Genomic DNA, 23366 nt, shown 5'->3' on the forward strand with positions numbered 1-23366 from the left:
ATTACTCTTTTGTATGACCATGCAAATAAGTAGCAGCAGTAAGATTATGGCAATGCCAAAAACAATGAGGTTTCCAGCATCATTACTCATGAGAACTTTGATATTCACATAAAAATTCAAAATAGAACCTAGACAACAGGTAAATAATTCAGATTTCGGAAACATAAACCATAGAACTGTAGAAGACCTCTCAAGGGACATTGTGGCAATGTCAGCATGTGGAAGGTCAGGAGCTTATGGCAACGTCGAGTACCCTAGTTCATGCTGGCAACATAGGTATGGGCCTATGGGGTGTACATATATACACTAAATGCTAAGGAAATGATAGAAGAATACAGTCAGATAATCTTAACTGAAATCTTTGGCATTAAGACAGTTAATTTACACCTGCACTTCTTATCAGCAGATACATTAGTGACTAGTGAGAGATTCAGAAGAAAACTATATTACACAAAGCTGCCATCTACAGGATAAAATCTAGTCAAACAGATGATTAGAAAAAAAAATCATCAAGGGCGCAGGTCACAGCTATCTTTACCTTCTCCTACATGTAGAATATGTAAAATTATCCATCTCTATCGATGTTCACGAATTGGAGGCTGTAGCTGCTTTAATCGCTGAACGACCTGCTTCATAGTTGGACGTATAGAGAGTGAATCAACAGTGCACATCACTGCTAAATGCAATGTTTCTACCAAGTCGTCATGTGGGCCAACATCCCACAGACCATCAATAAAGAATTCCCTGGCACGGCCTTGACGAAGCAGCATGCAAGCCCAAGCAACTATGTTAAACCCATTACCATAAGGAGAAAATGACGGGTCCAAGGCCTTCTTGTTTGAGATTAGCTCCATCAGGACAACACCATAGCTATACACATCAGCTTTATCTGAAACACGACAAGTCATAGCATATTCTGGAGCAACATATCCAAATGTTCCAGCTACACCAGTGGTTGCATGTGTTTCTGAATTTCCCAAGAGTCTTGCCAGTCCAAAGTCCGAGAGATAAGCAGTATTGTTAGTGTCCAACAAAATATTGCTCGGCTTCACGTCCCGGTGAAGGATACGAGGAACACAGGTATCATGCAGATAAGCAAGTGCTTTGGCAACATCCAATGCAATCTTGTGCAGCATTTTCCAGTCTACCGGTCTCTTTGATCTCTCCTGTATAAACCTCTCAAGGTTTCCTCCAGACAAGTAGTTATATACGAGAAACATTTCAGACTCGCCAAGATGGTAACCTACCAAGGTAACAAGATTTGGATGTCTTAATCTCCCTAGGGTTTTTATCTCAGCATCAAACTGTTGGGCTCCCTGAAATCTCCCGACAGAGAGCCTCTTAATAGCTACCAACACTCCAGGTGCAATTTCAGCCTTGTAAGTGGCTCCAAAGCCTCCACTTCCAATGCAATTGCTTGCATTGAAACTTCCAGTGGCTCGAACAACAGTCTCATAAGTGATTGGGACACCAATATCTTGGAAGAGTGTAACTTCTCTCCTTCCAGAAGACCGAGCTGACATCCGGGGAGCACACTTCCTTGTGTATATGAAGAGCACGATCAGTGCAAGGAGGACAGAAACGATGGCTGTTGCAGAAGTTATTGAAGCAATCTCAATTGCATTAAATGAATTGTTCGCTCCTTCATTTTGTGAGTCTGAAGGTGCTGTATCATTGTTGTCATTCGAATTCAAGCCTCGACCCTGCTGAGCAGCTGATGGCACAGCCAAAGTGTACACATGACAAGATTGCAGTAAAGGATTCCCAATAACGCTGTCACATCTAACTGTATTACCATTTGTTGGCACTGGACCAGACAAATTGTTGAATGACACATTAAACGTGGTAAGAGATGCTGAGTTAGCAAATCCTGAAGGAATCTTCCCAGTAAGGTTATTGTTATTAAGGAGTAGAGCAGTGAGATTTCTCAAGTCAGCAAGGGCACCAGGGATCACCCCTGTGAGGAGGTTGGATGACAGGTCCAAAACCTTGAGAGCGTGCAACTGATTAATATCGGCTGGAATGGTGCCATTCAGAAGGTTCTGAGCCAAAGAGAGGCGCTGTAAATGCGGCAAGTTCTTCACAGAAGTAGGAATTACACCACCGAGGCGATTCCTACTCAAATCCAAGCTGATAAGGTAACTTAACTCCCCAATACTTGATGGTATCATACCTGAAAGCTGATTACCAGCAATACCAAGAACAACGAGAGAACTGCACAGCGAGCCAATGTCTGCAGGAATAGCTCCACTTATCAAGTTGTTACTGACTTCCACGACGAAGCCCCTTGAGCTGTTGCACTTGTTAAATAGACTAGGCTGAAGCTGACCACCAAGATGATTCCCATCAGCCAAGAATGCATAGGACCCCTGCATCCCCAACTTTTCAGTAGCAAGAGGTAAGGATGTAACTGCACCAGTAAAATTGTTCCTGGAAAAACTATGGTAGCTTGTCAAATGCACACCCAATGGTGATGACGATGACATAAAGCCAGCAAGCGCTTGATATGTGAAGAAAGAAGAATACTCTGACACCAAGTCATCCAATGGAGGCTGGGATGAAAGACAATTCTTTTTTGAGATAAATACTGGAATCGAGCCAGACAGCTGGTTTCCAGTGACATCAAACACGTCCATGCAAGGCACTGGCAGTGAAGGATCAACTGAACCTGTAAACTTGTTCATGCTCAAATTCAGGAACTTCATGTTCTCACATTCCACCAGCCCCTTGGGAATCCCGCCGGAGAACAGATTCTCCCCCAAATTCATCATTTCCAAGCTCTGGCATGAACTCCAATTACCCGGCAGCTCTCCCTCCAATGTGGCCCTTGGCGCCCACAACATCCTCAGCTTCGGCAGCGTAGCGATAGCATCCGGAATCCCTCCTTGGAAGTAGTTGAAGTCATCAGGCTCACCATAGTCAGAAGAATCAGAACCACCAGGCGACGCATAAGGATTGGACAACACAAGCACTGACAGCTGAATGCAACCACCAAGCTCCGCTGGCACAGGCCCACTCAAACTGTTCCTGGACACATCCAAAGCACGCAGATTCTTGAGGTGACCAATCTCCGGCGGGATGATGTCATCCAGATTGTTGGAGGACAGTAACAGCGCCTGCAGCTCGGTACAGTTCCCCAGGCTCCGGGGGATGCCACCGACGAGCATGTTCCCAGAGACGTCGAGGAACTGCAGATTGCGGCAACCGGCGCCACCGAGCCCGTCAGGGATGGCGCCACCGAAGCGGTTGGAGGCAAGTGACAGGCGCCGCAGCACAGGGAGCGCGCCGAGGGCGGCGGGCACGGAGCCGTTGAGCTGGTTGTAGGCAAGGTCCAACGTCTGGAGGGCGACGCAGGCGAGCACCGCGGGGATCCCGCCCTGGAGGCGGTTGCCGGAGAGGTCGAGCACGAGGAGGCGGCGCAGCGTCCAGATCGCGGGCGGGAGCGGGCCCGAGAGCGCGTGGGACGGGAGCGCGAGCACGCGGAGCTCCCGCAGCGCCGCGACGGCCGGGGACAGCGCGCCCGCGAGCGCGCGCCCGGGCGAGGAGGTGACGTTGAGCGCGACCACCTCCCCGGCCGCGCCGCACGACACGCCCGGCCAGCGGCAGTGGTCCGCGGACGCCGGGGACCAGTCGCGCAGAACCCCGCCCGGGTCGGCCGTCACGGCCGCCTTGAACTTCAACAACGCCTCGCGCTCGCCGCTGACGGAAGCCGAGGTGGCGTCACCGAGCAGCAGCAAGAGCGGCACGAGCAGCAGCAGGGTTCGAGCGGCCATGGGCGTAGTCGGTCGTGGCGGCGGCGGCGGCGGCGGGGGCCGCCGTCGCATTGAGGCGGGACAGTGGGGGAGTGGCGGAGTGCTTGGCCCGCGGTGGAGTGTAGTAAGAGTGGGGATTTTTAACTTTTTGGTATCACGGCACTCCTATGTTCGCCAGCTTCACGAGCGCGAGCCTAAAATTGTCATCGTAAACTGTGAATGTCGTACGCTTTTACCACTACGCTGATGTGGCACGTCTAGTGGGTACGCCGGCGTGACAGCAAACCTGGAAGCCCTAACTTAATACGGAAATGACGTATTTTACCTGTGCTGTTTCTCTCCCTCTACTCTCTGACGTGTGGGCCCCATATGTCGGCTTCATCTTCGACCTCCGGTCATCACCACGCAGTTAGGGGATGGGGAGCTCGTGCGGAGCCTTGGCCGCATCGCGCAGCGGCCTGGGCGCACAGCGTACGTCGACAAGGCTGCAGCGTCGTCTACTCGTCTTGCAAGGCATGCAACGGCGGCGGCGGGTGCGTGCTGCTGCTCCCGTGACAGCACCTGTGGCTGTGCCACTCGCCCGAGGTCCCCCCATGGACGCGTGCCCCATCTGCTCAGCCGCCAAGAATGGCTCGCTCCATGTCCTGCTGTGTTGAAGGCTACACTGCCTAGCGTTCGAGCACGCTGATGAGCATGGAAGGGAATTTAAGGCCTTTGTCCAAGAAGCTACCTGCTGTCTGCTGCTCCACGACATACGAACGCATCAGTTTGTTCTCACCTGTCGTAATGCCATAGCCTAAGCCGAGCACTGAGCTCCCGTGAACATGGCCACCGCCGGCGGGCTCAACACCACCGCCGTTTCTAGCCACCTACAGCGTCACCATCGTCACTGAGCACTGGCTCGGCGCCGTCGGAACTGGCTGAGCGCTGTCGCTGCGTGCTCTGGACTGGCCGTCGGCCGTCACCCAGGCCATCGCGCGCCCCAGGCTGTTGCCCGCACGCCCAGACTGTTGCGCAGGCGGCCGAGACTCCGCACGAGCTCTTACCCTCCCCTCGCTGCGTGGTGATGGCTAGAGGTCTAAGATGAAGCTGACACGTGGGGCCCACATGACAGAGAGTAGAGGGAGAGAAGCAGCATAGATAAAAAGGTCATTTGTGCCAAATTTGGGCTCTTAGACTTGCTGCCACGCTGGTTTGCCCATATAACGTGCCATATCAGCGAAAGTGACAAAAAACGTAGGAGGTTCACAGTTTGCAATAGCAATTACGTAGGAGCGCTAGTAAAGCTGATAAACGAAGGAGTGTTATCCGTAACGATGGCAAAAAAAGTTAAAAATCTTATAAGAGTGTGGCGACGGCTGCCGACAGTGAGAGGGACGGGGCACATGTGGATCTTTTGCAGAGGGGACCTCGGGTTGGGTGGGGTTTTGCGCTTTGCGCCGTCGGATGGAGGCGGTGGGAGTGGAGGTTGCTTCGTTTGGAAGCTTGGAGGCTGGAGCATGTGACCCACCGGCTGGGTTGCACCCCACACAGTGTGGTTTACGACGAACACCTCCGGTTACCCTCAAATTGCACGCACTGTAATAGCATTGGGACGTGTCTAGGTTGATTGCCGATAACATATTTCATCTCCAATAATACAGAGTGGGCTTATTGGTTAGATATGAAAAATTCTTCCTAGAATTTCTACATGAGGCAATGTACGTGAAAAAGCGAATGCCATGTCAATTATAGACACAAGGCACTTTAAGTTTCTGAGATAAAGGCGAATAACTAAAATTAGGTTATCTTAAAGTTGGAACATAAAATGTTTGCGGTTAATAGTTGCTCTAGTGTTAACCAACTAATACCCAGTTTGTTGGTGTCCGTCATACCTCCCGTATTGCCTAGAAAAAAAAAGATGTGTGCATAGATAAACTCTAAAATGAGAAAATTAGTACCATTGTAGATAGTTGTCAAGTATATCACGTACTCAGTATGTGTTAATTGATAAGCGGCTTGATAAATTTGGCAAGGACCAAATAGTAAAGAAGATCATATTGCACTTAAATATAGTGTAAAGAAATGGAACAGTCAGTTCTATCCTAGGTGTCAAGAGGAAGGGCATATAAATAAGGGATGTGGTCATAAAAAATGCAAATGTCAGTTGGAAGATAAGGAAGAGATGGTATATGACTATGCAACCATAACATTAAAGAGAAATAATCTATGTGATGGAGAATTTGGGGGCAGTGGAAGAGGTTATTCGTTGATGTGCATTATATTATGACGTATTTGTACTTAGTTCTCTTGCGAAGAAAAATACATGTATCTTAGGACCCATTTGGCAGTGTTCTTCCTCAAATGTTCCCCCGGACCGATTGATGGCCTAAAACTGGTCCGGCTTATATACTATCCGCTAGAAAACGACTCCTCCTCCTATAGTGTTTGATAGGAGTCCTCTGTCTTCTCTACAGAAGCTGCTGACAGAGTCAAAAATCATACCGAACAGACCCTTAGTTTAGTCGCACAATCACTAGAGATGTGTGTAAAATTGGACCCTACTTTGCTCAACTACCAAGTGTATCGAGGAGCTAATAGCCTCTAAACTCTCCTGATTCTTTCGTGAAATTAACCTCAACGACATATGCAGCTGTTGTTATGTTTCTTCTTTGCTAGAATGATTATGTTGCTAGAAAAAAATTAGTAGAGATAGACAAGGTAGCAGCACATTACTTGATTTGGAAATGCGAGCAAGCACAAGCAAGCAGCTACCAAGGTACTGCACGTTATACACGCGATAGGTTACCACTCACACGCCTGCATTTCTTAGATGAACATAGCTGCTGTAGCTGTAGGGAACCATGGCCCATGGGTGAGGGTCGTTTCTGAGAATACGAGCAAGCCAACGTGGGCGGCCGCAAAACCCCACTCTGGAAAAAGGCGGTGTGGAAGGCGAAAAGGCCCCCCACGCTTTGCTTTTCCCCCGCCCAGCCCAGCCCCGCTCCCATCCATCCATCCACCACCCCCGTCCCGCCCCCTTGGCGACCTCTGCTTTCCAGTAATCCAGTGCCGCCTTTCACACCGCGCGCCCAAACCGACCGGGCTCCTCCCCCACCCACAGCATCCCCGCCGTCCGTGCCCGATCCCGTGGCCTCCCCGCGCTCGGCGGGACGCGGGTACGCCCCGTGCCCGGTGCCTGTCGCTCGGCCCGCGCGCTGGTGCGCCCCCTCCTCCCCACCCGTTGCTTTCCGCGGCAGGGGTTCGGAATTCCGAAAGCGACCCGTGTCCGCGCCGAGGTCGGGACCGCTGTCAGCGTCGCGCGAGGGCGCCCGCGACGGTGAGAAAAGGATCCCCGTTCGGTTGGCGGACGGACGCTCGCCCCGTCGACCGCCTGGGCCCCGCAGCCGTCAACGTGCCGCCGGGCCGCGGTCAAAGCGACTGGACTGGAGGCGGCTCCATGCGCATGCGCGATGCCATTGCCACCCGCGCTAGTGGGTTGGGCCGGCGTGTCACTAGTGGGTGGTGGCGTGCGCGAGCGCCCCGCGCCGCTGGCTCGTCTCAGGCGCCGTCGTGTCTGTCAACTTTTTTTTTTTTGTTTCGGTTGCGTGTTAGGCTGTCGTGTGTTATGTTACTGTTATTCTACGAAAAACAAGTCACTGATTCTTCATGCGGCAACAGAGGACACGAGTCAAAAGTCTCAAAGATTTCGTGCATGCTTGCACGCTATAAACGCGTACTAATGCTTTCTTCGACCGTGGCATGGCACTATGAGCAGGGGCGGTTCCAGAACGGGGCTGCGCCCCGGACTGAGCTGCTGATTCACGTTCAAAACAGTCTGATCTTGCTTTCTAGGCCTCCTTTTGTCTAATTAAGATCATAATTTTTTAAGCTAAACACAACATATGTTAAAGGGGCTACATGGACTCACCCCGGGCTGCAGCCCGGGCACTGGATCCGCCCCTGACTATGAGCTTCGGTCCTTTGCTACTTTCTGCTTCCTTCCGTGACGCTTCATGATTCGTTGCTCTGGAATTCGTAACGAGACGGATCGTGATTCGTGGGCCGGTTTGGAGTTAGGTCGCGCTTTTTTGTCGCTGGTGACGGCCGAGCAAGATAAGGCCGCCGCCAAGCCAAAGGAAGAGATCGCTGCTGCCCGTGACGCACTGCGGACTGCGGTCGGGAGGAAAATCTTGGCCGAATCGGGCTGTGGCTGTGTGTCCTCTCTGAAATAAACAAGACGAGAGAAACGCCAAAGTGGTGGCGAGCAGAGTAGGCGCCAACGGAGGGAATTGCAAAAGGCTCGCCTTTCCGGTTCCGGAGGCATATTTATCCGCTCCAGCAGTGCAGTGCAGTGGAGTTCATCTTTCGCTGCTCCTGATCACTGATGCTTTTTTTTTTGGCTCACGTAACCAGACCTGCCTAATCGCGGTTAACCTTTGGGAGCTTTGATTGAAATGAAGAACGGGCTGCTCTTTTCTTTTCTTTTCTTTTGGAAAAAAGAGGAAAAAAAAAGACGAGTGTGGAGTTTGGCCACAAGTCACTATGCTTAATGGGCCGATCCAGCTGGTTCCATCGTGCTCATGGGCCTGATGTGGCCCGGACCGATAGGTGTTCGTTCCCCCGACCCGACTTTAAACCCGGGAGGCCATTCCGGTAGGGTTTAGGGAGGCGACTGGGAAGCCGCCGCTCTGTACAGCCTGAGGCGGCGACGGCAATTGATCACTGCCCTACTGCACAGGTAACAAATTTCTTGCCCCGGTCTTTGGGATCGTAGCCGCGAGAGTAATAACAACTTCGTACCTGCCGCGGAGTTGCGTTGATTCGAGGCGTGCGTTCCGGGCCTGGTTCCTTCAATTTTCGGTGCTTGGTTGAGGGCTCTTGGAGTATGGATTGTTTTGCTTGCCTGTCCGTATAGCGTGCTAGCTGTATGAGTAAGAACATCGGTTTGAGTTCAGGTTCCGCGATTCTCAAGATTGTGAGAATTCTATAGATATTGCGATGTAGTATCAATGGATTTCTTTTTGTGCCTCTCTGTGTGTGAGGGGTTAAAGTTGTGTCTAGGTCCTGGAATGAGACCTAATTGTGGTGGTATTGTCCTTGAGGTCCTGGAATGAAACCTAATTGTGGTGTTGTCCCTGATACAGATGCATAGAGTAGGCACAATAATCTGTTTCTCTCTTTCTTGAGTTGATAGTACTTTTGTGTCTGACCACTGAACAGTCTGTTATTCCTTCAGTGCCTGTGGTTGGCTTCTACTGTGCAATTTGAGGGATGGCTTTTGTCAGTAGAATCGGAAATGCGCTTAGGAGAACTTCAGTGTCCACTAGCTCTCCACTGCTTCAGCCAGTAAGATGCATGTCTTCAAAGCTTTTTGTTGGAGGTATGTTCAGATCGATTTTATTCTCCTATGGTACCTTCTGGTTATAAGATATTCTTTCTTTTCTTCTATGTTGTTTCAGTATCTAATTCTGTTTCTAATGAACCTGCTTGTAGGACTTTCATATGCCACAGATGAAACGACTATGAAGAATGCCTTTTCTGCGTATGGGAATGTACTTGAAGGTTATTTTTCCAATTTATTTTGACTTGTATTCTTTTCTCGGGCATTTTTATCGGTGTCTAACACTTTTCTATTCTTGGTTTGCATTCAGCTCGGATCATAACTGATCGGGAATCAGGGAGGTCAAAGGGCTTTGGTTTTATAACTTATACATCCACTGAAGAAGCCTCAGCTGCAATGACTTCCATGGATGGCAAGGTATGTCATTTGTGTCTATTGTTTTATTCTATATCATCTTTGAATTGTCTCACTTCCAATGGTAATTCCAAACTGACTGTCTGAATACCAATTTTCACATCACTTGTTACATAGGAACAATTCCCAAGTCCAAACTCTGTTCAATTTATCTCCACTTCATGCAAACTAAAACTCTAAGAGAAATATTTTGGGCTAACACTCAAAGAAATAAGCAACCATTAACCATTATTTTTCAGCCAGGAAAAATGTTGGGCTAATTATTTTTCCTTGTTGAAAGCACTGATTGATATGGTGGCATATATACAAATAATGGTCTCAACCAAAATATTCTTAGGAAAGTCACAGACCCTTTTTGCTGGATTTGAGTATGGATTGAAACATATTATTGCAATGAATGTTAGGTTTTTTGTCCTTAGTGTATGATGCAACAATCCAGTTGGTAGACCGAAGCACTAAAAGAGTTGCAAACCAGAGCAGTGAATTAGATAAATCGTTTTTTTCAAATACTTGAATTGCTTCTACAGAGTTAATTCATGCTTATGATTTTTAGTTTGGCTTAAAATGATTGGGCCTGTTTGGGAGAGCAACTGCTTTCCAAGAATTCTTGGAGCTGGAGTTGGAGGTAGATTAGGGGTTTCTCGGTGAGCTGTGTTGTTTCCAATTTAGACTAAAAAAAGTCTTATACCAATTTGTTTTAGCTTACAAGTTCAAGATCCTGCAAGAATACATGAGTTTGAACTCTCCCGAATCAGACCCTCTCCCTGGAATTTGCAAAAGAAAATGCTATTTCTCATTTTCATACCGCAAGTGATTTGGAAAGTTATTTTTGCTTCGAAGTTGTAGATACTTGTCTCTAATAAACATTTTGTTTCCTGAAACATAAATAATCTGCCTGTTTGCAAAGCATTGAAACTATTTCATCTTATACAGGAGCTTCAAGGACGAAGTATAAGGGTGGACCATGCCAATGACCGCGCTGGTGGGATACGCGGAGGTGGTGGTTTCGGTTCTGGTGGTGGTTCTGGTGGTGGCGGTGGATATCCTACTGGTGGGTATGGCGGTGGCGGTGGTGGTGGATATAGTTCTGGGGTTGGTGGTGGTGGATATAGTTCTGCGGGTTATGCTGGGAATGGTGGTTACGGTGTTGGATCTGGCAATGGCTATGGTGGCAACTGCAACAATGCTTCAGGTGGTGGACATTCCGGCAATGATGGTTACGGCAATGGAGCTGCCAGTGGTGGTTATGCTAACAACTTGAGCAGCGGATACAGCAGCAGTGGAAGGTATAATACCACTGGCAGTTCTGATGGAAACACTGGTGGGTACAATTCTTCTCCCAACCCATATGGTGCAGGCAACTACGGTGTAGCCAACTACAATACAGGAAGTTCCAGTGGTGGAACCTCAGGAGAATTTGGTGGCGACTTTAGTGGTGGACGTTTTGGTGGCAACAACTTCGCTGGAAATGTGACTGGTGGTGGCTACAGTGGCAGCAGCAGCACGGGAGAGTTTTATGGCGGCGGGGCAAGCTATGAAGCTAACAAGCCGCAGTACAATGGCCAAGACGACCTGATGGGCGATTTCTTCGACAAGGAAGTGGCAGAGGGTAAATGAGGGTGCTGCGTACTTGCATCTCTCGCACGATGCTGCAGATCTCTTTTTCCAAGCTGCATCTGATCGGCCGTGCTAAATGGAGCAAATAAAAACTTTGCTCGAACTTAGTAGGGTATAGAACATATTCCTTTGTTCTTTTTATTCTGTTTTCAGACAAGGCACGCATGTTCTTTTTTTCACTTAGCTGGCGCTACATCTTATCTTGAGAGAAGAAAAGTGGTTATATCCTCTTGACAAGAAATGATGTTAGTCCAGGTGCTAATTTTCTTAGCCATTCTGACATGCCGAGCCAAGCTGGAGAAGTCCAAGTCCAATGACGCCGCGGAGTTGACGTCGGTAATGTGGCATGCTGCCTGGGCCGTTTGGTTGCAGCTCCACGGCCAGACAGATGAGCTCCAGACGCTGTTTGGAATGGAGGAACGCTCGTTCCAATTCCAAGAAAGGTTCGGTCCCCAAAGCAAGACATAAGAAAAAAATACATCTAGTCTGAGCTCTGATTTCGCCCAAGACGGAGGCGAAAAGAGCAGACAGGAGATAAACAAAAGAGCTCTAGGTCATTCCTCGCTGTTGTCCAGATGCTTAGGATCATTGGTCTAAGGCCTACTTTCCTGTTTATTATAATAGAAAAAATATCATTACCGTACCCCATTTCTCACGTTCATGTGGTAGTTCTAACTGAAAATTTTGGTTCCTCCGTCCCAAACAGGCAAACACTCTTTCCCATAAAATTTCTACGTTTTTCAATTCTCTATTTTAAACCTATGCTCACTTCATATTCCTATTTTTTTTTTCCAATTCCTATGCATTTTATTCATGCGTTTCAAACAGGGCCTAACTAAAAAGGCCCTGCACACACCGAAACCCGAACAAAGCGGCATAAACACACGACAATGGCGAGGGTGGTATGTTTGGTTCTTTTGCCAGGGGAGGTAAGTTGAGCAAGGCTAGCAAGGCAAGAGAAGGAGAGATTGTTTGGTTGTTTAGCCCTGTCACGCGAGTGGAGCGAGGCATCCAGACGTGCCATAAGCCCATAAGCCTTCTCGCGTGAGATTTTTTTTTTATCTCTATATATTTTCTGTAAAAATAAAATAATTTCTGTAAAATTCCTGTTCAATTACTGCATTCCAATTTTAATAACACGGAATAATCTCGGGTGAATCCTCGTGAGAAGCTCACCTCTTATATCTGGATCTGCCACTGTATGCTAGCTCTTTGAAACAGTAACGTCTCTGTTATCTGGACTTGCCAGTTGCCATCGACTAGATCACTGTTGCATGCTAGCTGGTTCCACAATAACAAAGGACAATTTTAATTATTGGCTATTAGCTGGAATAGCTCAGTTGGTTAGAGCGTGTGGCTGTTAACCACAAGGTCGGAGGTTCAAGCCCTCCTTCTAGCGCATTATTTTTCATTTTTGCCTTTGCCCCTCAGTACAAGCTGCTTTCTTATATTTTTGCAAATTTATTTTTGGCTTTTCCCCAATTTTAATTTTAGCCCTTTTTTGCACCTCATTTCATGTAGCTGTTTCTTTATTTTGCCTTTTTTTTTTCTGCTGCTCAATAAATTGTGACTTCCTGAGCTTTTGTATTTTTACCATCATTTTACCGCTCAATCCATTATGACTTCGTGAGCTTTTGTGTTTCAACCACTTTTTTAACGTTCAGTTCATCGTGAGCATAGGGCTGTGGCAACGTTTTTTTTTCCTTCAATTTTTGCCTCCTTTTTGCTGTTTAGTTCAATGCTGGGTGAGTCCAGTCCCTTACAGGGCGCCATATATTCATGGATATATTCATCGAGCTTCTTGCCCTGTCTGGTGTGAGTGTGAGTGTGAGGTGATGACTTCTGATTTATTGACCAAACATTTTTTTTCATTAAATTAGATCCTACAAAATAAATACGTATTCCTCGCAAGAGATACCAGTGCAATTTAGAGAATTATATAAAAATATTCTTGCGAAGCTTAAAAAAATAAAGTCAGAATCTAACCTCCATTTATACAAATACAGTAGATGCAAACTAGGCACTCTTGACTCGACTAGGTGACTAAAGTTGAGCCTGCCCATTGTCGAGACTAGTACTTGTGGTGTTTTAGATTTGTCCTCCACGACTTGCGAATTGCAACCAAGCAAATCCAGACCTCATCACCGGTTAACATATCCATTTTCACTGCTAATTTAGTACTGATTAAATTAAAATAGCGGTGCAAAAACATATACAGAGGCGTTCGACTGACCACACACGAACAGAGCAACATGAAACGAGATGCAAAAGTGACCACACACGATCCAGTGGAGGTATATATACACAAAGCGGGACATTAGCACGATTATTACTATGCTAATTGTCCACGATCCATTGCCCGATGGTCACTTCACACGTCAAGCGCCACTCTGGCCTAGTGTTCAAAATCACTGCAGCTTCATCAGTCTCTTTGAAGGAATGATCGACGCCATCCGTGTACATGTTAGCCTGGAGAAAAAGGTTGTTAATCAGCAAACAACCTCAAGGAAACCAATGTTCTTTATGGACTAGTATCCTTTTAGGAAATCAAATAGCCATGTTCTTTATGGACTAGTATCCTTTTAGGAAATCAAATAGCCTTCTAGCTAGGACGTACTGCCTGAAATTGTGAAAGAGGTACGCACAATAAATAAAAAAGATGACAACAGCGTACATGCTTTGAAAATGAAGTAATGGATGCATAGCCTATGTTTTCCCTTCTAGATTTATAGAGCGCACAGCTACTAATCAGGCTCGAACGTATGGATCAAATTCAAAGGTAACATGTAAAGCAATAAACGCAATGTCTCATGCTGTGGAATTTCGAAAATGATTCTAATTTCAACAGCAGAACATGGATAAGAACAACCTTTTTCAATCTTTTCCTTTATTTTTGTTTGTTTCTCCTTTTTCAATCTTTTCCTTTATTTTTGTTTGTTTCTCCTCAAGGCACTTGTGCTCCGATTCAACTTCAGATTTCAATGCAGTCATCTTCCGATTGTTCTCTCCAACTCTTTGATCCCTTTCTTTCTCCTTTGCGTTCAGATTGGCCTCGTTCTCAAGTACTAATTGCAAGATGTTCATGCACAGTAATGTGGTGATAACATTTGAACTAAGAACTGACTTGATAATACTTGAGCAATGCTAAGATACTAACCTTTCAATTGCCATTCAGCAGCAATGCTAAGATACTAACCTCCAAATTTTGATCACTAGTCTTCTCTTTGTGTGCTTTAACATCCTTATCAGAAGCTTTAGCACCAGCACTCTAGCATGAATAATATATTTGTACAGTCATTGTTATACCAATTTGACTCAAGCGTGGAATCAGCCAAAGGAAAAAAAATCTTGCATGCAGGAAAGTTTGCTGCTAATCATACTTTTTCATGTACAGCAGAAATTTTAGAGAGATGCTTCGCTAGTTTCTCAGAAACCTGCAAAATAAAGATGCTTATCATGCAACAACATCAATGGAGTATACAGGAATAAGATAGGTCAGGCCTCACAAGAAACAATAATAAATGTCAAATGGTTCTTGTGATTTAATCATTTGAGCAATTGCCCATCACCTGCAGTAAGAAAAGAATGATCCGAGGCTGTGGGGAGAACTAAATAGGAACTCGAGATTACCAGAAAGAAAACACTGTTCGTGAGCACATGATCTGTATTGTTTACAAGAAATTTATATCAACAAGTGTGAAATTGTTGCACCAATCAGCATCAGGAAGAGCGCATCATAAAGAGTACCTTAGTATACGTCTCAAGAGTATTGGTTTTCTCTTGGACTTCATGATTTGCCATCTTCTCTAAGTTCTTTAACTCATCACGGACTGCTTTCTCCTCCTCAAGGCTCCTCTTTGCTATAGAAAATAAAATCCATAGTTATTACGGAAACTAGCACAAGTTGATTATCTGATTGAAGCTCATAATTCTGATCCAAGCAATTTGACAATGTACGCACATCAAAAAAATACACTCATAGCACATAAAGAAGTGACTAATGATTCTGGGGAAAATGAACACTTTTTAAAAGGAATGCAATCTTAGATAGAGCACCTGTGACAATTGCAATGATTTGTTAGAATGAATAATTCTTTTGGGTTTCATCTTCATAAGAGCTTGGGACTAAAAGGCTTGTTGTTGTTGTTAGAATGAATAATTCAGTCATAGTTATGGTGAACCGTGAAGAGATAAAGTCATTCCGACAGTTGAAAGGATGGCAGCATATTTGCTAGTCCTAGTTGCATTGAGTAAGACAGTTAGGAAAACTATGGCTTGCTGTTCTACTATGGAAAGTAATTCTAGAACCTGTGGCGTTGCTTGTATGAATGGCTTTCAGTTTTTTTAGCTTATGCGTTCCAACACATTCAATTCCTAATGAACTTTATGCCTGTAGCAGTTTAAAACAAACAAACATACAGCCTAGGGGAATGGACAATTTTGGCTGATAGCCTTTTCTTTTCTTGCATAACTTTCACCAACTCGAAATCAGTTTGGTTGATCTGCCAGGAAAAAAATACAAGCAATGAATGTAATATTATGAAGCAATGCTTTGAATAGAGTACCAAAAAAATCCAGTTTAACTTAACAAGATCAGTTCTGCTGGTCAATGTCCACATATACAAAGCAAAGCCGATGCTAATAAATACCAATTATTAGATAGGAAGAAAAAAATGTCAGCATTCAGTGGATGATTAAATAACTAAATGTCTTCAAATTATGCTGAAAGATCGCTTTCTTAAAAAAGTAAGCATGCTTCCAGTGCTTGAAGACGGGTTTGGCCTTTAACACCTATAACATACAGAAGGTGGTGGGTCTATGGAGCTTTGGCTCCTCAGAGTAAAAATGCCAGAGTAAGAGGGGTGTCTGACCTAACGACTCCAGCTTCTCCATTTTAAGTCTAATGAGATTTTCAGCATACGTATAACCAAAACCAGTGGCAAGTTATATGATTTGTTGCCGTGAATCGGGTGAAATATTTCCAACTGACCGAACCAATGAACCTACTAAAAGGCAGCTCACTATCACCTATGCCTTCATCCAGACTCCATGTAATCCAAAACTACTGGTGCTAGCATCAACCAAGAAGCCTGGAACTGAATATAGGCCAAATAAAACCTACTGACTTCAACACAATTTGTTATCTTGTTGGCATTGAACAGAATTCTTGATCATATGACTTACCAACTAATTTCAATGCTAGCTCATACTACTTCCAAATTCCAATAGTGTCCATTATGTAGGCACATTCTCAATATAACATGCTTGACTACGTGCATGGGAAACTTGCACTTTTCATATGCTAGAGCATAACATGGTGAACAGTTGAGCAACAACCAGATTATACATACCTCTTAGTTTTCATGGATAACAATTTATTGACAGAAGGTATCAGCAATACGCCAAATAAGAAATCTACTCGTAAACCTCAGTTTCTGAGTGTCTCCTCTTTCTTCAACTATGGCTTTTGATGCAACTCGCGGCGACAACTGCTCTCTGTTGTACTCGTGAAGCCTCTGCTGGACCACGGGCGGCAGCCGTCTGTTGCAATCGGACGGCGCAAAGAGCTCGTGGCCTTGAGTGGGCCTGCGGGATAAGTCAGCCCGAGATGAAATCTTGGCCTGGGCCCAGGTCAGCATGCTGACGAACCGTGCAGCTGGCGGCCTGCCACAACAAGTCTGGTGATTGGGCTCACCGCTCAACCCAATTACGCAAACCCTCTCGCTCCCGTTGGCGGTGCGACGAGGTGACCACGGCACCGGAAGAATGGCGAACGGCGGCGGTGGCAGCGGGCTGATCTGGGCCACGGCGGAGGATCTGGCGCGGAACAGGCCGGTGGTGCTGTCGCTGTACCGGCAGATCCTGCGGGCGCTCAACTCGCCGGAGCTACCGCTGGAGCACGCGGCGCGGCTGACCAAGAAGGCGGAGTGCCGGGCCATCTTCATCTTCGGCGCCGAGGAGAGGTCGCTCCACAACATCCGTGACCTCGTCGAGGCTGCGCGACACACGCTTGGACTGCTCAACCGTGGCCGCGTCCCGTAGAGAGGAACGAGGAATCTATCTTGTAAGATTTGGTTCTGATGTCTGCCGATGAATGGCTAAATTAGGATCGTCTGTTCTAGTAAGCTACTATCCATATACTATATACTGTATACTTGGCTACTTGCTAATTAAAAGAAAGAAGTATTCAGTATGAATGAACTGCATCTTGAGTCATTGAAAAGCTGCTGCTTGTCTTCTTAAATTTGAGTTAGGGGATGCGTGGTTTTGAAGGTGTTCTGCTGGAATCAGTAAATTGTGGCACTCCGGAGTTGGTATTAATAGCATGCTTTTGGGTTACCTGAATGACTTGTGCATTACATCATTGACGTTTGCACTAATGTTTATATTTTGCCATTTCTGCCATCGACTGTATTTCAAATGTGCTGTGCCAACATAACTGGTTTGGATCATAACTTGATAAGTATCCTTCTGCAGAAGGTCATAACTGGCTTGGAATCCATTCTATCCCTTTCTTGACTTTTATGTTTTAGTTGCAAATTATGGTTTGCTGGACTGTTTGGTACACTGGGCAGCAGTCCCTGCATGTTTGAGCGCTCGCTAATTTAGCGTGTTCCTGCCTTTGCCTGATTCCATGTGTACTGTAGCAGCTTAGCTCGTACGGAGTAGTTTCACATGGTGTCATGTAATTCTCTTACTATTTGTTCTCCTGTTCGTTTCTAGGCGACAAATTTGCTTCAGATAGCAAATCCTCTCTTTATGTATTGTATGTAGAACTGAGCTTGACATGGTAACCGTTTTAGTTTCATGGTTAGTTTTGAGATGTTTCTAAATTCAAACTGTTCTACAGATTCGACCAATTTCTGGAAAAGATTTGACCACTTCAGTGGCTATTTTCTGCTTCTGCCATGTTTTTGCTATACTATGTTTGATAGGTTTCATATGATGTGAATTCACGGGCTATGACTCTATGTGCTTAATATGAACTCATTTATTTATGTGAACTGATCTGGGAGTGATTTGAGATGAAATTTGAACTATACGGATGGATTTGACTTGTTGTCTTGAACTTTTCCCTATGTTTTGTGGTTGAGACAGCACAAGAGCTGTTGGATTCTGGGTATTTGCCACCTGCATGGCTACATTGGCTTTTATGGTGTGAACAAATTTAGTGACTGCTCACCTTTTTGTAGAATTCAGCTGTGACCTTCAGGCATATAGACGTGTGGAAAAGCAACACAACTGATGGATGTTCATGAATTAATTATTTACAATTGTACGAGCAGACTCTGCTGTTTGGGTTATAATATTTTACAAGAGCAGAGACAAACTTTTTAAGCTCGTTGACATCTTCCACTCCAATATGCCATTTCTAAATTCCATTTCTAGCTATAATTTAGTAATGAAGTGTGTACACAGAGATACTCTGAAATCTGTGTCATGTGGGGAAAGGTTGCACAACAGTTGTGATGCATCACTGAGAGAGGGAGTGTCAATGAGATACAAAGCCTAGATTGGATTGATTAGATTCTGGATTGTCACATATTTTCTCCATCAACCAGGAGTTTGAGGATCCCATAGTTTATCTCAGCAAAGTTGCCCCTATGGCTGCAAAATATGCTAATAGTTGTGTCTCTGTATCCTCTGTTGATTATATTCTTCTAGGTAACAAGGTCAAGGGATGATAATGATGGTTGACAGATGTAGTTGCACGAAAACAAAATGAAGAAATTAGCAATAAAAGTTGCTATACTTGCATTATGCTACTTTCATCCTCAAACTACTAAATTGTCTCAAGTTGCAGATTGTTCTAAGCCTAGGAGGGACCTGCCAAAATAGTTTAAGTTTAGATACCTAAGTGATGCCACCTCACAAGTTATGGCATATCATAATCAATTTCCGCTAGCGGTCTTTCTGAGATGTGTGCCCCATAATTTTGCTCATGAAACAGCTCAGAGCTGAATCATACAGCTCTTAGGGTTGCTGTAGTATGTGTTCATAATCAACACCGATCTGCTGTAATGGTATTTTGAGTTTTATGTGCATGCTGGAAAAAATGGTGAGCCACAGCCCATGTGTTGAATTGTTCATAACTCTGGTTTTGAACCTTTAAGTAGGTTTTTGTGAATGTTATGTTATTCTCATATTTTGGCCATGTGCAAGTGCAATAACCCAGGTATCATAGTTTTTAAGGCGTCGCCTAGGCGATGACTAGGTGTCGCCTAGTCGTCCGAGCGGGATTCCAAACGGGGCGTCACGGTCGCCGCGCCCTCATCGCATATGGCGTCGCCTAGGCGTCGATTTCGCTGAGGCGGACGCTGCTGGACGGAAAAGCACGCGGGAAAGAGCAGCGCCGCGCGCTCGCGCGGGAAAAGAGCGAAGCGATGTTCGCGCGTGGGAAAAGAAGCAACTGCGCGCCTACACCTCCCGCCAACCCAATCCCCATCGCGTCAGTTGAGAGAGGGAGAGGGAGAGGGAAAGGAAGGAGAGAGGAAGAGAGAGGAGGGCGGCGGCGCACCTGGAATCCGGCGTCGGCGCGGCGCAGGCGACTGTCCCCGCGTGAGTCCGGCCCGTCCGCGACTCCAGCCCTGTCTGCGACCGACTCCCACTCCGTCCGCCGTGACCCGCGAGCAGCCCCGCGACTGACTCCGGCCCCGTCCCCAACCACGACTTTGCTCTGCGACCGCGCGAGTGGCAGTTACGTCCTCCCCTCCTCTTTCCTCTGCTGCTCCCCCTTCTTCCTCTGCTCTTCCTCCCCCTTCTTCCTCTGCTCTTCGTCCGCCTCGTTCCCATGCTATGCTCCTTCCTGTGCTCTACTTTGCTTTCTCTGCTCTGCTCGTTTCTCCTATTTATGTGTTACAGTTTGATAGTTGGAATGGATAGCTCACAGGTGTGCTCTTCTGATGTGGTTGCCTAATTGCTGTGAATAATTAATATATGCTTGACTGTTTGTCTCTCTGACGTCTGAACTTTGCTGCATAAGAGAGGTTAATTTATTGATCTGTGTCATTGTTATATGTGCCTCTGAGGCTTAAATTGTGAACAGCAGTATGTGTATGGCGTCGCCTCGCCGCACGCCTAATTCGCCTAGGCATCTGGAAGGGGGTGGAGCGCCACACCTCGCCTTACCGCCTTAAAAACTATGCCAGGTATATGCAAGATCATATTTCACCTGTCTCCGCCTGGGTACCTGCTGGCACTGTACTAATGAAGGAACTAGGTGTGTTTAAGTTTACAGTCAGAGTTCAGCCTCCTGTTTTGCTGAATAGTCCAAGGATGACAGGTTTGCCTTCTTCATGAGTGGAAGTGCATGGTATACAATTTTTATTGTTTGTACTGCATAACATGTCAGTATAAACTATTAGAAAGTACAGATTTTGGAAGTTCAGGAAGATGGTGAATAAAAATTACACATTTCATGACATGCAATTTTTATTGCTTGTCTTCCATCAAGGTATATGGAAGAAGAGTTTTGGCATGAAATAGCTTTAGGCAATATGGACTCTGTTGAGTATGAATGTGATATATATGGTAGTGCGTTTTCATCTTTTCCTAATGAACAAGTTGGGAGAAGCAAATGGAACTTGAGGTACTTGTTTTGTGTCTCAGTTTTCACAGGTATTTATGTACTGCTTAATTTTACACAACGCTTAAAATTTACGCTCATGCTGTTTTGCCAATTATTCTGTATTTGATGGATACAGTCTGCTGTACTCTGTTATGACTCTGCTCAAAATATGTCTGCATGTGATACAATAGATGCCTTTATCTTTAATAATTTCATAGTAGGGACTAGTCTCGAAATTGGATTGTATGGGTAGTCTGTCTTGTCTGCTTGAGTATTTGGTAAAAGATGGGCACACCATGCTTGTACTCAAGAAATTCACATTCCTCCAGGCTCCAGTTATTTCTTCGTCAAGATTTCTAGCCCTGTTTTCCCCCAATTGATCTTATTAATCATTTCTTGCAATGATTGATGGTATCAATATCATAAAATATCTATTCATGATTTGATCTAGACATTCTCACAGTTGTGAACCCTGCACTGTGTCTTCTCAGAGCTGCAGTTCCAGATTGCGGTGAGTTGACCGTACTAATGAGTCTAAATCCTGTCTTTAAGGTTACCTAAATTTCCTATTTTTCAAGGGAATAACAGATCCAATGCTGTATATTGGGATGCTGTTTAGTATGTTTTCCTGGCATGTGGAAAATCATTACTTGTACAGGTGCATGGTCTATAACTTTTTTTTTCTTCATGTTTGCACTTTCTCCTGCCTATTGTTGCCATGATACTGCTCGTTGACACTTTCGCTATTCTCATGTGACTTACCATTCTGCCAGTATTAACAGTCACACGGTATGATTGTAGTAACAATGTTTATTGTTCTTCAGACCTCAGACGTGATTTCCATGATGCTGCAACCCAAGTTGTCTTATGCAATTCCTTTTCATTGTCAGGATTTGCTCAGACTTAGTATCTGAGAGCTGTAACTGTTCCCGCAGCTGTTTATTTCAACCTTTGTTATGGGACTGTCCTTTCCTTTTTCTTTTTATGAAACACAGAACAGAATGTGGTGTCCTTATATACGCTCATTTGGCTCTTACTACAAAGGCATTCTGTGTTGAGACCATGTCTCAGCTGGAATTGTTTGGTTTTGAATTTTGGAATGACATTGCCATGCACTGCTTAGACGTGTGGAGTGTGGATAAGGCCCGGTTTGTTGGGCCATCACACAGTCCAAGCAGGACCTTCCAAAACTCAGACAGCATAGTTATGCCATGCGCGAGCGTCATCACATCACATGGTTCAGCATATTTGTCCCCAGGGCCCCTTGTCATCTCTTCATGTCATGTTCGTTGAAGTGTTTTTTATCCATTCGTCCGTAGGAGTATTTTGTTTGGGAATCCAACTCAAATGATCAAGAAAATGCTGACGAGTACTACCAAAGCAAAGCAACAACATTCTGTTTTTGTTTGGTGGCATACTTTGGTCCCATACTTGGTTACTTCTGGACAAGTAGTGAAGTACAACATGCGCATCGGATAATGCTCCAATGGCTAAAGCAGTCTAAAACATCCTTAACCTCCGGTTCCCAGATCTCGCACCGCCGCCGCCACCACCTCCAGCGAAGCTCGACATGTCTAGAAAACAGCAACAGGAGGCAAAATGACAAACGGTCCACACGTTGATACCATCACATACCGGAGGAGAGGAACGTACGTACCGGCGGCGGACGGGTCGTGGGAGCAGAGGAAAAGCAGGAGGAAGCAGAGGAAGGTGAGCAGCGGGATGAGGTGGATGGCCCTCTCGTCCCTCGCCGTCGCCGACCACCCCCTGCTGGGCTTGGAGTGCGAGTGCGAGGCCGACGACTCGTCCTCCGCCACCGCCATCGCCTGCGCCGCGTCGCCGGTGCCGTCCGGAGGTTGCTGCTGCTGCTTGGGGCTGGCGGAGAGGCTGAGCTGCCTGTGCATCTTTGAGGCGCGCGCGAGTGCGAGGTGGCCCGAAGCTTTCGGCAATGCGGTTGGCGCAGGCGCGCTTAATAAATGCGGCGAAAAAGTAATGGGCGTTTGGTCTGGTTTGAATTGCAAGCAAAGGAGTAGGAGTACTCGTGCTCCTACGCTACGCGGCGCAAATATCTTGCAGAGTTGCAGGTGGGGTGGAGGATAGCCGGTTAGGATAGACAAACATGCTAGCTGAAATGCTGAATCACGCCTAATAAAGCTGGTGGTGGTCTGGTGGAGACGTGGGGACCTCAACCATCCATGCCACTCTCTAGTCGAGTTTGCGAGCGTCGGTGCGACAAGCTGAGACGCGGCAAAGCACCCACCAAAGCAAAGCACCTCTCGAGCCAGTCGGGCAACAAGTCAACAGGCCCATAGTCCAGCACCGGACGATTTTTTTTTTACTTTCATATTACTTGATTAATTTCTTTTTCGTAATAATGTACTGTCTTGCTATGTCTTTGCAGGCGTCAGGCGCCTTTAGGGCTTCTCCGGTGGTCGACCCATCATCTGACGTGGAGCTGGTGAACCTAGTAGAATTTATAGGATCATTTAGCTATAGATCTAGCATGTGTACTGATATTTGAGATAAATAGTAAGTTTTAGATCATGAACTGGTACAGGATTGATAGATAGGGGGGGGGGGGGTTGCGGAGGTGCAAATCATCGGCCGTCTTCGTAGAAGACGAGCTTGCAATGGTGTCCTTGTCAGTGACGCGTGAGGTCCGACGGTGAAGTCGCGGACGCAGTGGCGGCGG

The 23366-nt window shown here is 46.1% G+C and overlaps 4 protein-coding genes, 1 long non-coding RNA gene and 1 other non-coding gene across 7 annotated transcripts; 3 read left to right on the forward strand and 3 right to left on the reverse strand.

Moving 5' to 3' along the window:
- Positions 1 to 365: 365 nt before the first annotated feature.
- Positions 366 to 3897, reverse strand: LOC136547185 (LRR receptor-like serine/threonine-protein kinase RPK2). Its single transcript, XM_066539152.1, has one exon. The coding sequence runs from the start codon at positions 3822 to 3824 to the stop codon at positions 576 to 578; it is 3249 nt and encodes a 1082-aa protein (XP_066395249.1). The 5' UTR covers positions 3825 to 3897; the 3' UTR covers positions 366 to 575.
- Positions 3898 to 8387: 4490 nt separating this feature from the next.
- LOC136547186 (glycine-rich RNA-binding protein 10-like) lies at positions 8388 to 11653 on the forward strand. 2 transcript variants are annotated; one of them, XM_066539153.1, is made up of 5 exons: positions 8388 to 8472; positions 8971 to 9114; positions 9228 to 9296; positions 9386 to 9492; positions 10423 to 11653. In XM_066539153.1, exons 2-5 carry the CDS (start codon positions 9006 to 9008, stop codon positions 11104 to 11106), a joined length of 969 nt encoding a protein of 322 aa, XP_066395250.1. In that variant the 5' UTR covers positions 8388 to 8472; positions 8971 to 9005; the 3' UTR covers positions 11107 to 11653. The 2 variants fall into 2 exon arrangements, with proteins under 2 accessions (XP_066395250.1, XP_066395251.1); XM_066539154.1 differs by having other exon boundaries at positions 8409 to 8472; positions 8955 to 9114.
- Positions 11654 to 12431: 778 nt separating this feature from the next.
- Positions 12432 to 12505, forward strand: TRNAN-GUU (transfer RNA asparagine (anticodon GUU)). The gene has a single exon. It is a non-coding gene; the product is annotated as a tRNA-Asn (tRNA).
- A 1477-nt stretch (positions 12506 to 13982) lies between these two features.
- Positions 13983 to 14984, reverse strand: LOC136547188 (uncharacterized). Its single transcript, XR_010781504.1, has 3 exons — positions 14854 to 14984; positions 14487 to 14540; positions 13983 to 14374 (listed from the first exon to the last, which is right to left on the reverse strand). It is a non-coding gene; the product is annotated as an uncharacterized lncRNA (long non-coding RNA).
- A 1838-nt stretch (positions 14985 to 16822) lies between these two features.
- Positions 16823 to 17337, forward strand: LOC136547187 (uncharacterized). The gene has a single exon (XM_066539156.1). The coding sequence runs from the start codon at positions 16873 to 16875 to the stop codon at positions 17146 to 17148; it is 276 nt and encodes a 91-aa protein (XP_066395253.1). The 5' UTR covers positions 16823 to 16872; the 3' UTR covers positions 17149 to 17337.
- Positions 17338 to 21526: 4189 nt separating this feature from the next.
- On the reverse strand, positions 21527 to 22737 carry LOC136547189 (uncharacterized). Its single transcript, XM_066539157.1, has 2 exons — positions 22332 to 22737; positions 21527 to 22248 (listed from the first exon to the last, which is right to left on the reverse strand). Exons 1-2 carry the CDS (start codon positions 22576 to 22578, stop codon positions 22175 to 22177), a joined length of 321 nt encoding a protein of 106 aa, XP_066395254.1. The 5' UTR covers positions 22579 to 22737; the 3' UTR covers positions 21527 to 22174.
- Between the last annotated feature and the right edge of the window lie 629 nt (positions 22738 to 23366).

This window comes from Miscanthus floridulus, chromosome 3 (assembly GCF_019320115.1).
Source record: "Miscanthus floridulus cultivar M001 chromosome 3, ASM1932011v1, whole genome shotgun sequence".
NCBI classification, from domain to species: Eukaryota; Viridiplantae; Streptophyta; class Magnoliopsida; order Poales; family Poaceae; genus Miscanthus; species Miscanthus floridulus.

What these genes read in the sequence shown, in the direction of transcription:
- LOC136547186 (XM_066539153.1), top strand. Translation starts at nt 9,006, where the DNA reads ATGGCTTTTGTCAGTAGAATCGGAAATGCGCTTAGGAGAACTTCAGTG. An exon ending in GTATGGGAATGTACTTGAAG is followed by an intron (nt 9,297 to 9,385) that starts GTTATTTTTCCA and finishes GTTTGCATTCAG; the next exon opens with CTCGGATCATAACTGATCGG. An exon ending in TGACTTCCATGGATGGCAAG is followed by an intron (nt 9,493 to 10,422) that starts GTATGTCATTTG and finishes CATCTTATACAG; the next exon opens with GAGCTTCAAGGACGAAGTAT.
- LOC136547185 (XM_066539152.1), bottom strand. Translation starts at nt 3,824, where the DNA reads ATGCGACGGCGGCCCCCGCCGCCGCCGCCGCCGCCACGACCGACTACG.
- LOC136547189 (XM_066539157.1), bottom strand. Translation starts at nt 22,578, where the DNA reads ATGCACAGGCAGCTCAGCCTCTCCGCCAGCCCCAAGCAGCAGCAGCAA. An exon ending in CCACGACCCGTCCGCCGCCG is followed by an intron (nt 22,249 to 22,331) that starts GTACGTACGTTC and finishes GCTGTTTTCTAG; the next exon opens with ACATGTCGAGCTTCGCTGGA.
- LOC136547187 (XM_066539156.1), top strand. Translation starts at nt 16,873, where the DNA reads ATGGCGAACGGCGGCGGTGGCAGCGGGCTGATCTGGGCCACGGCGGAG.